This window comes from Tiliqua scincoides, chromosome 1, assembly GCF_035046505.1.
Source record: "Tiliqua scincoides isolate rTilSci1 chromosome 1, rTilSci1.hap2, whole genome shotgun sequence".
Lineage (NCBI taxonomy): Eukaryota > Metazoa > Chordata > Lepidosauria > Squamata > Scincidae > Tiliqua > Tiliqua scincoides.
In genome coordinates, this window is record NC_089821.1 from 184,592,106 (window position 1) to 184,605,533 (window position 13,428).

A 13,428-nucleotide genomic window follows, 5' to 3' on the forward strand; every position below is an offset into this window, starting at 1 on the left:
AGAAAAACTTGTACTTCATTTCTCTTTTTAATACTTGGGGGTATAACATGCCCTTTAAAAAAAATACACCTATTTCTAACGTCAGAGCTACTGAAATGAAGTGGTTGCAATGCAGTAGGCTAAGCTGCAGATGACGTCAGTCTTTGTGCTACCTTTGGGACACTGAACGTAAGAACATAAGAACAGCCCCACTGGATCAGGCCATAGGCCCATCTAGTCCAGCTTCCTGTATCTCACAGCGGCCCACCAAATGCCCCAGGGAGCACACCTGATAACAAGAGACCTGCATCCTGGTGCCCTCCCTTGCATCTGACATAGCCCATTTCTAAAATCAGGAGGTGGCACATACACACTGATCGTACACTGATCATACACTGATCGTACAACATGAAACCATGTATCTTCAGCTGCAGCGTTAGAAAACTTAAAATAGATTAGTCAACTTTTCTGAAGTAGAGATGTCACTAAATCTAACCAAGTTTTGCAGCAGTCAGTTTAGGAAACCAAAGCAAAAAAAGCAGGTACTATAGATGTACTGCACAATAAAATATAGTATGGTCTGCAGATCAAACTATATACTATTTGATGAATAAATGCTACAGACATTAGAAATATAAAACTAAAAATAGAGTGTGTGCATGCGTAAGGTTAATCAAGACCATCAGTTGAGGATAGGTTTGATAATTGCAAATCAATATTTGAAATTCAATCCCATATCTTTGGCCTTCTTGTCTCTAGATCCTTGGAGCCTACACAGTTCTTCTAACTCCAATTTCTTCCCATGTGTCAACTGGTAACAGCAGGTCTGTAGGCAATTTTGACAAACAGGATGAATCTAGGCCACGTGAGATTTTTCCCCAGACCCACTGTCTCCTTGGCCCCTTCACTTCTCAGTTAGCCTCCTGTTTACCCATGCTGTCTGCCTATTCCCCCACCCATCAGTTCTCAATCTATGGTCTCCTTCCCTCTTGTCATTCTACGTATATTATGCACTCCTGTGACATTTGGCTGCCCCACCCTCAGCCTGCCTGGTCGCAACACACTCTTTCTTTCCAAAGTACATAGCCCTTTTCTGCCCCTAAGCCCTTTACAAAACTTTTCTTCAGGCTCCAGAAGGCATCACATGTTTAGCCTAAGATGAACGGGAAGAGTTTACATACCCTTCTCCACCAACTCTTGTTATTTTTAGTCGAAAATCCACCGAATTCAGACTGGGTGGCTTCCATTTCAAAATTTCATCACATCGTCCAGGCTTGTATTTCTTTAAAAAAAAAAAATTAAGAAGGATTTTTTTTAAAAGCGTATTGGATTCTTTTAAATCCAGTATTTGATAGCTTGTTAAATATTTCAGAATGTGATTGTAAACCATGCCTCTCTTGCAATATCCCATAATCTTGGTGGTGTTTTAGGAGCTCCTAAGTAGCACGCAATGTGGGATTTTTCAAGTCTGCTACACATGTGGACTGCACAGTGTGTACCGCCCTGCAGTGCTTCTTAATTTGCTGATAACTCTGTTTGAAAATCAGTGCAAGATACACACAGTTATCAGCCAGAATCAGATACACTGAATCAGTGAAGCAGCAGAATTCTCCAAGATCCTGCTCTCTTCCCCCTCCCCCTAATATCCAGATTGGCATGCCTAAACCTCACCCCGACAGATTTTAGCTATGAATGATTGATCCTTTAAGCCAAGTATTTTGATATTAGTAACATAAAATAGTCAATTCTTGAAGGTAATGAAGTAACACAAAAATTTCTCATGAAAAACAGTAGTATACGTTCATATTACACTACTCAGTGGCATAGCTAACGATCCTGCTGCCTGGTGCAGAGCTCAAGATGATCCCCCGGAACTGACATCACATCCGGAAGTGACATCACTCCTAGGTTTTTATTTCATAACCACTTTCAAAAAACAGTGCAAAATAAATCTGCCACATCCCCCAAGTAGCTTGCTGCCTCCTCCCAGCAACAGCGCCCTCCTACTCACCCCCAAGCTGCTGCCACTTCTCCAGAGGAAGAGGTTGCCCCCTGCCTCAGTTCCCTCTGAGGGCTTTCACTGGGCTGCTGCAGCCCCACCAGGCACATAGAGGGGAGAAGCAGTTGTCTGCCACCATTGGCGCGTGCCCCACCAGACAAGCACATTGGACTACAGGGGCAATGAGCTACATTGAGGCGAGCCCTGCGAGCATATGATGGGAAGTCAGGGCATGCCCCCCGCCACGTGGCTGCTTTGTTTGTCGGGCAAAGCTCAGTCCCACAGCTGTCTCACAGGGGCTGGGGAAAGAGGAGGCTGTGGAGACGCCACTAGCCTGTTCGCTGGCTCCCAGTGGCTGGAGGGGAAGGAGAACTCAGGGCAGGCAGGTGGGAGGAAGCCGCACCTGACTGACTGAGGCACCAATCCTATTCGCCCTTACCTGGAAGTAAGACCCATTGACTATAAAGGGACTTACTTCTGAGTAGATGCACCTAGGATTGGTAAAAAAGGATAGGTAAAAAAGGAAGGCTTGCTGGCTCACAGCGGCTGGTGGGGGGGGGGAGAACTTGGGCCAGGCAGGCGGGAGGAAGCCCCATGCCTCACTGAGGCTGCAATCCACTCCACACTTTCCTGGGAGTAAGCCCCACTGGACACAATGGGACTTACTTCTAAGTATACGCGCATAGGATTGTGCTCTGTGGCTGCAAGGGAGGCACAGGGGCGACGTGCCTCCTACTCCCTCCAGCTGCTGCCACTGATGGGAAACGGCAAGGGAAGTGGAGGTGGTTGGGGAGGTTTCCTCGCCTCAGCACTCGCAGACAGCTGTTGGCTCTCGGCGGGGGGGGGGGCTGCAGTGCCCCCCCACACACTGAGGCGCCCTGAAGGCCTACCACAGCTCTGCTGAGGTCTCAGGCAGAGCAGAGCTGCAAACTTTCTCTGCTCAGTTTGCTGTTGCCTCCATGACCCCCTTTTGGGCTCCGCCAACAACAGGCAGGCAGGGTATCCCCTCGCTCTTCTTCTTACCCAAGCGCAGAGCAAGGGCTGCCCAGGCACGGCTTCCCTGAACCCCCTCCAAGGGGCTTCCTCGCTCCCTCCCAGCTGCTGGAGGGGAACAGCATAGCCCACTGCCCCACAAGCCTGTAGCTGAATGTAAGTCGCGCAGATACGTGCACGCGGCGATAACAGCAGATGACTGTTGCCTGCCCCGTCCAATGTGCCTGGTGGAGTTGATGGAGCCCAAGGTAACTCACGGGCAGGCGTGGTTGCCCCAATGTTGCCCCCCAGCCCCTGATGTTGTCCCTCCAGCAGCTGTAGCCTGGTGCATTTGCTACCCCCTGCACTTATATAGCTACGTTACTGACACTACTCATAAAACAAAAACAAGAAACTAAATAAAAAAATAAGGGAGCATTAAGCACAAAGTTCAGAACAGCATACATTAAATGGATGTTGACCTCAAATGGGGGGAGGGTTCATTTTGAAACATTTTTGCCTTGTTGCAAAAAGCACCTTGCTATTTTGTAGAGGTGCCTCTAATGAATAGAAATGCTTGTGGACAGTGCATAACACTCAGTGGTGTGTGATTACAGGTTGTGTCTCAGCATCTGTGGGGGTTCCCAGTACACTTGCAGATGCTGAAAATCGTGTTAAATGAAATTTTTTTAAAAAAAACAACAAAGTCCCTTTACTCAGCTGTTTAAAAATAGCCTCACTTACCATTGTAATGAGGGAGACCAGCAGCAGATAGGCAATCAACAGCTTAATTTCAGTTCACTCCAAGGCAAGCAACCATCTCCTCCTGGAGAATGCAACAGAATGCAAAGAGAAGGTGATAATCACTTTGAATTCTTTTGTGTGTGTTCCAGGGAAAAGGGAGGGGTTGCTTGCCTTGGAGTGAACTGAAACTTAGCTGTTCTAAGCCCCTGGAGAGAGTTTGATTGATTGAATGCCTGTCTGCTGTTGCTCTCCAGCATTGCAATGGTAAGTGAGGCTGAGTAAAAGGGCATTTTTTTGTTAATTTAAACGGCCCCTCTCATCACATTGAGATAAAACCTGTGAACAAATATCTGTGGATAATTAGGTTATACCTGAACACAACACAACACAACACAGAGTGTAATTGTGCTTTTGACAGTTCTAGTTCCAACAGCAATTTCTTTGATGCCACCTGAACTACTGTGGTCCTCTGTGTCCTACTTAAGTGGCTGATGGGACATCACTAATTAAAACTTGCTGGCTGCAAAGTATTGCTCAAAAGTCACAAAGCTAAACTGTACAACTGCGATGCAGGGTTTCTCAAACAATGGGTAGCGATCTGATTGTTGGTGGGTCACAAAGCTTCAGCTGATAGCTGAGAAAGTAAATACATGGAGCACTATGGAAAGTGAAACTGAGCCACATCATGCATTTATTAACAAGTAGGCAATCGTGCCTTGATCCATTGACAGGGGCAGGCTGAGAGGAATCCAACAACACTAGAACGATCCCGTTCTGATGAATGCAGCCCCCCCCAAAACACCTGAGCAGGAAGATCCTCCCTCCAAGCTGGCAAATGTATTGAGCCCTATGGAAAGCAAAACTAAGCTACACATTTGTGTTCACTCATGAGTAAGCAAACGTGCCTTGGCTTGTGCTCAGTTCAAGCAAAGGGGAATACAAAGTCACCAGAATGGTCCCAATCTGATGAAAGTGGAGCTCAATAAATGCTCCAGAAGGCAGCTTCCCCCCCATAAAAAGAATAAAACAAAGGCTTGAGCTGGTAAAGTGAATGTTTTTTCTTTTTTAGACTTATAAAGCTAGGTGGGTCCTGATAGTGATATGGTTTAAATATAAGAAACTGAACTGGGCACTGGGTAGGACTGAAAATCTTACTGATTTTGTATTTGTGTGTGGGGGTGTTATTTCAGGCAGAGAAAATTCACTTGGTGGAACAGGGCTGGCTTCCCTTATTTATTTGTTTTACTTTAATTTACTTTTTATAATTATTTATTTTAATTTGCTTGATGATGTCACGTCCGGCCATGATATCACTTCCAGTGGGTCCCAGAAAGATTGTCATTCTAAAAAGTGGGTCTCATGCTAACAGGTTTGAGAACCATTGCCTTAAGAACTAAAAGATATTTATTCATCCTGGACATATGATCCCTGAATGAAAAAGAAGTGTTCATTTTGTCAGGGAAGGGTTCTGCAGCCAATGATAGCTACCTTTATGTGGGAGAGCTTGCCATTTCAATTGCAACTGCCATTGTGCAAGATCTTGGTCCTGTCCAAAGTAATCCCTCAACACAGCTTCTGGTGTTGCTGTTTTCCATTCCTGAGCCATGTTTCAGAGCTAGTCTGTACATTACACACTGAACATTTGAAGGATGAGAAATAGATGTCCTTACGTGAGCAATCCAAGTCAGCCTCTACCTTAACACCCAAACCATGGAGACACCACCACACAGAAATGATTTCCGCTAGACTCCATGATGATGATATAACTTCTAGACCAGGGGTCTCCAAACTTTTTGGCCAAAGGGGCGCATCAAATATCTGGCATGGTATTGAGGGCCAGGAAAAAATTTAAATATAAAATTTAAATAAATAAATTAGAGATGGAACTTAGATGAATAATATGCTCAAATTTCCAGGATTTCCCCAAGCACCAACACACGCCACAGAAATAAAGCACACATTTAAATGAACTCCCATTCCTCCACACCACAAATAGCTTACTTAAATGTACAGGAGTAAATATCTCAGAACTAGCACATCACAGGAAAGTTTCCAGGATTACTTCAAGCACCAACATACACTACAGAAATAAACCACACATTCAACTGGACCCCCATTCCCCCATTTCCAGCAGCTTACTTAAATATAAAGGAGTAAATACCTCAAAACCAGCACATCACAGGAAACACCCAGAGTGTGTTCTGAGGGCTGGGAAAGGCCCGGTGATGTTTTTATGACTTTAAAAGGCTTTCTCAGGGCCAGGGATGCTGTGTGCAATCTTTCCGGCCCTCAGGACACCCTCCAGATGCAATCAGAGCTTCTGCACTGGTCTGGTCACTGCTCTGCTCTGGTCATGTCCGTTTGAGCGGGCCAGAGGCTCTCAGGGGACAAGAGGCTGGCCGCAGGCTGAATACAGGTTTGCCATGAGCCGCATCTGGCCCCTGGGTTAGGGTTTGGAGACCTCTGTTCTAAACCAACTCTTAACTTGCATGTTAGCCACAAGTGAATTCCAACAATTCCCAATGCAGAATAAAATGGCTGTGATCCAGTTCCTTCTGGAAGGTAGTCATTCTGCTTGTAACATATCTTCCTATCAATAATTATATGCATTATTTAGACAACAGAATGAGCAGAAACTCAGAATTTTAAAGCACCATCACCAGAGGTGTTCTTAAGAAAGAGAGAGAGAGAGAGAGAGAGAGAGAGTGGTTTTTTGCAATTTTGTTTCCCTCCCTCCCAAGGAGGAAAAATGCAGAAAGTGGTATTATGCATTTTTTTTAATTCCAAGGGTACATTTTTATAAATTATAACTAACCCCTGCTAACTGGATAAGAGACACTTTTTCAAGTGGGTGCTCCTCCTTTATTTAGCAGGGGGAGAGTAACTGGCCCTCCTCACCCCAGCAGTGTCTTTTCTAGTGGCTGTCTGCTGGTGTTGTTTTGCATCTTTACAGATTGTGAGACCTTTTGAAACAGGGAGCCATTAGTTGTTTGATTTTCTCTGTAATCTGCTTTGTGAACTTTCCACTGAAAAGCTGTGTGTGTGTGTGTGTGTGTGTGTGTGTGTGTATAGTGTCAGCAGAGGCAGCCACAGTCATTACCCATGCACCCTTCTAATCCAGCCCATTGTTTATTTTTTGCAGATTTCTAGTTATTTTTTTAAATGAGAAGTGCAGAAAGCAGCATTATGTGTTTTTATTTCATTATCACTGAAAAATCAAACCTCCAGCCATCACAGTCAAATGTATACTTGGAGCCATCTTCTGATCTTATATAAATTTGAATTTATTTGTATATTGTTTTGATGCATGTATATGCCAATAAAGGTTACAACAACAACAAATGTATACCTGTGCCAAATCTTGTTTTGTGCCACAATAATATTATTCTAGGTTACAGATTAACAACAAGCTCTGCCACAAAAGGCAAACAGGTCAAGGAAAACTGAAAAAAATAACTACATCTTCAATACTACTGTGAAGTCAAGTTTCTGTATCTTGTTGGCAAACAAATACATCTAGGAAAGATTTAGAATGGAGTCTTATCAGAAAAGAAATGAACATTTTGTCTGTCAATGGCACAGGCACACTCATATTGCCAAAGACAATCTGGCAACTTCCTCCCCCACATTCAAAATAGGTTATTAGCCCTTGGGCTTTATTGCAGTGTTCTATTATTTGGCAGAGAAAAGGCTACACTGAAGTACTCTCACTGCATTATTACAAGCCAGCATCACAAATGAGGAAAAAATGGAAGATATGCTATGACAGACATCACCCGTGATTTACAACTATCTATATTCAAGAAGCCCTTTCCACTTCCAACTTACCAACAGAGAAACGGCAGCAAATCTGTCATAGAACTGAAGTGCTCTGCAGAGGAAGTTAGTGCATCTTCTGGGATTTGCTGTTGCCCTGCATTAGAATACAGTTGTGCGCCACTTAATGACAGGGATGTGGACTAGTATCCCTGTCATCAAGCAGGGTTTGATGCTATGCAAAGTTTCTGAAGGTGAAAAGAAGCTCAAGGGGCTCATTCTATGAGGCTCAGAATGTCGGAATTACGTGGGAGATGCGACTTCCAGTTTACTCCAGGAAACCCGAAATTATGTCTCTCACGCAATTGGGCCATTCTAAGCCTCGCAGAGGCAGCATGCGGTCATGCACTACCTCTGGGAGACTCAGAAAAACCTCCAGAGGCAAGGGGAGCAGAGATCCTCTCAGCTTCGGAGGCTTGGGGGTGCAATCTCCTGATCAGTGGTGGCCGGCACATATGTGACCTGTTGCTGGCCGGAAGGTCGTTAAGGGGTGCACACCTGTAGTAGTTCCCAAACTTTTTTTTGCCACTTGCATACCCCTTGGCAGCCCAATCCCTTAAGTTGTATCTTTGCTTAAGTTCCAATTTTATACAATATCGTAAGTTGTATATTAGCAATATCTTTGTAATAGTATAGTTGCTGTTACTTCAAATTTACATGTTGTAACTGTAGTTCAGGGTGGTCCACACACGGCCCGCAGAGCACATGTGACCTATGAGACCCTTTATGGTAGCCCTCAAAAACACCATCACAGCCACCACCTCTTCCCACTTCCTGTTTTTCGATCACCCTGCTATGCAGTTCCAGCTTCTCTTTTTTTATGCTTTTCTCTTTTTGTACTAAGCCAGTTTTCAACTACAGATCCATATAATACACACATTGATGACCAAAAACTAGCAGTTGGTAAGGTTTCTGCAGCCAACTAGCTGCTTTCCTCCCTGCCTTGCCAGTCCCACATGGCATTCTACTATAGACGTAACCTTTTCTGCCATTATTCAATTCTTTTTCAAGTACCCCTAAGGGTTCTGGCAAATACCATGGGGGTACATGTACCCCAGATTGGGAACCACTGCCTTAGAACATATCCAATGACCCTCTGCAATTATACATTACAATGAGGAAGAGTGGAGGCAGGCAAGATGTCTTCCAAGAAAGATAATAATGGCAGACAACATGAGTAACCCAATAACCTCCCATGGAACCCAAGGGTTCCCCAACAGGTGGTTTGAAAACCAAACCATTTCCAAAAAGCCTTCTGAGTTATTAGCCTTTTAAATGTCTTTTTAAAACAACTTTTTAATATCTGGCTTTTAAAGACTTGGGGCTTTTACAAAATTGCTGCTATTGCTCTTTTTACTGTATTAATGTCTGATTGCTGTTTTTAATATGCTGTTTATTGTGAAGGGTTTTAGTATTTGAATTAGTGTTTTTAATTGTGATTTCATGTTTTTATATTTCTAGTTATTGTTGTATGCTGCCTTGGGTTCAATCGGAAAGAAAGGCGAGGTAGAAATGCAGGCAGACAGTAAAAACAAATTCTAATACCAGACTGATAAAAAGCATTATACACAGTGAGTGATCATTTTAAGATAGTTTATTAGCTATGAAATAAGAAACTAATGATATATTCGTTGTAAAATAAGAACATCTTTAGTAACAGCTGAGTCAGTCAACCAACACCAGCAAATTCTTTCCTCTTCCAGTTTCTATGTCACCAATAAATTATATTTCTAAAAAAGCAGCAAACAAACATTTATGCTATTATCATTAAAATAAAGGCCTGCTCTGACTTTAAAATCACATTGGGATAGATCAGATAAACGTACTGGAAATGGTCTTTATTTAAAATACATTGGAATAATGACTTTCATGACGTTCAATCATATTTTTTCTATGTTATAACCATTTTCAGTTTATGTATAATATTTTGTACGACTACATACACAATAATATTATATGTTTCTTTCTTTCTATCTTTCTGTCTATCTAATGTAAAAAAAAATCAATTATAGTTAGTACTAAAAATTGTATAACCAGACTGAGGTTTTGGTATTCAGCTGACCACATGGTTGCCAACAATTTTTGAGGAAAATTAGCTGGTAGACTTGCTATTTTCAGTAGTTTTGGAGATGTTAATGATTCTTAAGCACTTTTATCTCAAAACCATGAGGATCAACACATTTTATCCTATATTGTATTTTTAATTACAGAGCTGCATACTTCTTAGACACCACAATGTAAAATTCAAAGCACAGGCCTCATTAAACATCTCATTTCATAAGTTTCCAAATAGCTTTTCTTGATATTCAACTGAGCAAAAAGCAAACATGAAAAATTCTTTCTCCATAACTACCTTTATTTAAATATTATAATTACTTCCATTATTTATTTGATAGGTCAGTTCACAGTTGAAAACTCTCAGATTTATGGAGAAAGCAACTACAAAACTGTGTCCTTTTCTTTACCACAGAGCTCTATACAATGTTCCTATTTAATCATTAAACTAACAGAGATACAGCAGGAAGAAATGGGTACCAGAGGTAAATGTGGATAGAAATGAAAAAAACTGGGAGAGTTTCAGGGACTCTACGGGCAATTAAATGACTAGTCTCAGAGTCCTGCAGCTTTGAGAGAAATAAAAGAATCTGCATGTGGTTTAAGACTATGTTATAGTGTATATAATAATAGTATCTCCAGTATTAAAGCTGGAGAAACAGAACTAATTTACCAGTAAACCCAGGGAAGCTTATAAAACAGAGAACTAAGAACAATTACACAATCTGCTGAAGACAGGAATGATCCCAAAAGAGTGTCCCAATGAGTCAGAAATGGCCTTAACTAATGTCTAAAGATGGAACAGCAATACAGAATCGAATCTGAAGTTCTGTTGGGGGTTTTAGGGTTTTTTCAAGGCACGTTTACATCTCACTGAAATGATCGATGACTGCATGCATGGTCTATGGCCAGCCCAGGGCTTCAATATAAACACCACTGTCTTTAATGCACCCTTTTGAAAACGTTATGAAAAATGTCACTAGACAAAAGACATGATTACTATCAAATGGCAGAGCCTTTTCCTTATTTCTTCATTATACAAATAAAATGCTATTTTTGTTGATGTGACAGGACATGGTCCAAACACTGGCCCTTATCTAAGGACTGCTTCCTAATGTACTAAAGGAACTTGTGGATGTGTTCACAGTGTGTTCACAGAGCCACTGTGAATTTATCTTTGAGAAATCCTGGAAGACAGGGAAGGTGCCACTAGACTGGAAGCAGGTTAACATAGTCCAAATCTTTAAAAGAGGGGAAATGGAAGACCCAGGAAACTACAGACCTATCAGTCTGACTTCAATATCAGGAAAGTGGTACAAATTTACAACAAATTAACTTTGTGATTAATTGAATCCAACATGGATTTGTCAAAAATATATTTGCCAGACAAATGTCATCTCTGTTTTTGATCAGGTTACTAGCTTACTATACAGTGGGAATGCTATGGTAGTAATTTATCTTGACTTCAACGAAGCATTCAACAAGGTTCCCTAAAACATCTTAATCAGCAAGTTCGTAAAATATAAGCTAGAGATGATACAATCATTATGTGCATTCACAACTGATTGGACAACCATAACAAAGAGGTGCTTGTCAATGGCTTTGCATCAATCTGGAGGACTGTCTTGAGTGGAGTGCCCTAAGGGCTCTGGTTTGGGCCCAGTTCTCTTTAATATCTTCATCAGTGACTTGGAGGAAGGGAAACAAGGAGGCTTCATCAAATTTGTGGATGACACCAAGCTGTGTTATCATACTACTTGAGAAGAGTAGCAAACACAATAGAACAGGTGGGGCCTCAGTATCTGCAGGGGATCAGTTCTTGGACCACCACCCCCACATGGATACCAAAAACTGTGGATAAGCAAGTCAGTGGTTTTGGCCCCTTAAAGCCTCCGAAGGCAACCAGAGGGCTTTCTGAAGCCCACAGAGGCTGCACGCTTCTGCCCACAGCCTCTGCAAGCTTCAGAATAGCCATTTCAGGTCAAAAAAGTCACTTCCAGTTTCCCTTGGAAAACCAAAATTGACGTACTTATGACTTTTAAGGCATTCTGAGACCTGGGGAGGCCTCAGAGGGTCCAGGTTGGGCCTTGTCTGGCTCAGTGTGGGTCCAGGAGACTCACATTGAGCGAGATCCGTGCAAAGAAAATCTGCAGATACCAAGGTCCCACTGTAGAAGCATTTAGGTGGAATACATGAGGGAAAGGAATACTGGGCTGAAATGAACAGGATGAAGTTAAACAGAAACAAATGCAAGATTCTGCACTTAAGCAAAAATAATCAAAGGCAGAATTAAAGAATGCGAGATACCAGACCTGGACAGCATAATATGTGAGAAGGATTTTGGAGTTGTAGTGGATTGCAAGATGACCATGAGTCAGCTGTGTTATGCAGCTGCAAAGAAGGCTAACACAATTTTAGCCTGCATAAGTATGAACATAGTTTCCAGGTTGCCAGAAGTAGTGGTTCCACTTTACTCCATGTTGGTTAGATATCACCAGGAGCACTGTGTCCAATTCTAGGCACCCTACCTTAGGAAAGATGCAGTCAAATCGGAGAGAAGAGTGATGAGGATGATCAAAGGACTAGAGAACAAACCCTATGAGGAATGGTTGAGGGAACTTGGTTATGTTTAGCCTGGAGAAGAGAAGGCTGAGAGGAGATATGATAGCACTCTTCAAATACCTGAAGGGTTGGAACAAATTTGTTCTCAACTGTTTCTAAGAATAGTACTACGAGAAACCTGGGACTGCTGCACACTGAAACAATACTCTGAGGCACGACCAGAGGTTACCACTCCTGCTATCTTCTCCAATCTCCCCCAAATGTCTATGTCTGCCCAGAAATCTGGGCGCAGAGCCTGCTGGGGCAAAAGAATGAGGCAACAGCCAGTCAGCATAATGTTTGGGGGAGATTGGAGAAGAAGATAGCAGGCTCTCCTGGAGAACTGTAAGCAATGTTCATCTGGGTGAGGGGTTTTCATGGGTGCCAGATTCAGCCCGTGGGCCTTGGTTTGGCGCTTGTGGGTCCAGAGTTCAGCATACTACAGGGTTTTTCAAACTGGGGCGTCACAATGCCCTAGCCTGTGAGCTCTGGCCACTTTCCCCTTAAGGGGTGGGGGGAAGGCACAACACGATCCCTAGGATCACCTCACTCAGGGGGCTGCATGGACTCGGATGCACTCACCAGTCCCTGCAGCAACCTCCCGGTGGTGCAGGGAGTCCTGCACGAGGATCTGCAGGGCTCCCCAGATCTTGAAAAGTGAAAGCGCAACAATCGCACTCCACTTCCGCTTTTGTGGAAGTGGAGCGTGATCGCTGCGCTTTCACATTTCAAGACCTGGGGAGCCCTGCAGACCCTCATGCAGGACTTTCCATATCCCCGGAAGGCTTCTGCAGAGACTGGTGAGTGCATCCCTGCAGCCCCCCTGAGCGATGTGATCCTGGAGATTGTGTTGCTGCCTCCCCCCGCAAGAACTTACTGCAGTTCAAACTTTCCCTGAGAGTTTGAAAACCGCTGGCATGCTAGATCAAATGGGTACGAGAGGACATTCCAGTTGGATATCAGGTAGAAATTCTTAATAGTAAAAGTGGTTCAGCAATGGTACAAATTACTAAGGGAGGTGGCAGAATCTCAGTCACTTCAAGTGGTGGTTCAACAGGCACCTGCAAGAGATGCTCTAGGAAGATTTCCTGCTACAGGCAGGGGGTTGGACTAGATGATCTTGCGGGTCTCTTCAACTCTATGATTATGTGAGTGCTAGTCACAAGCCATAAGTCATAAGTCATAAACCATAAGCTTAAGTCAGAAGAGATCATCGCCACTGAGCTGCATGAAATCCTCTGCCTCTACTGGAGAGAAGGTGG

At 43.2% G+C, this 13,428-nt stretch overlaps 1 protein-coding gene across 2 annotated transcripts in view; it reads right to left on the bottom strand.

Annotated features, from left to right (window-relative positions):
- RNGTT (RNA guanylyltransferase and 5'-phosphatase) overlaps nt 1–13,428 on the bottom strand; it is a 232,203-nt gene that overhangs the window by 42,614 nt on the left and 176,161 nt on the right. For both annotated transcript variants that reach the window (XM_066612600.1, XM_066612605.1), the window contains exon 13: nt 1,161–1,261. In XM_066612600.1, the coding sequence (XP_066468697.1) occupies nt 1,161–1,261 (101 nt within the window). The remainder of the gene's footprint in view (nt 1–1,160; nt 1,262–13,428) is intronic.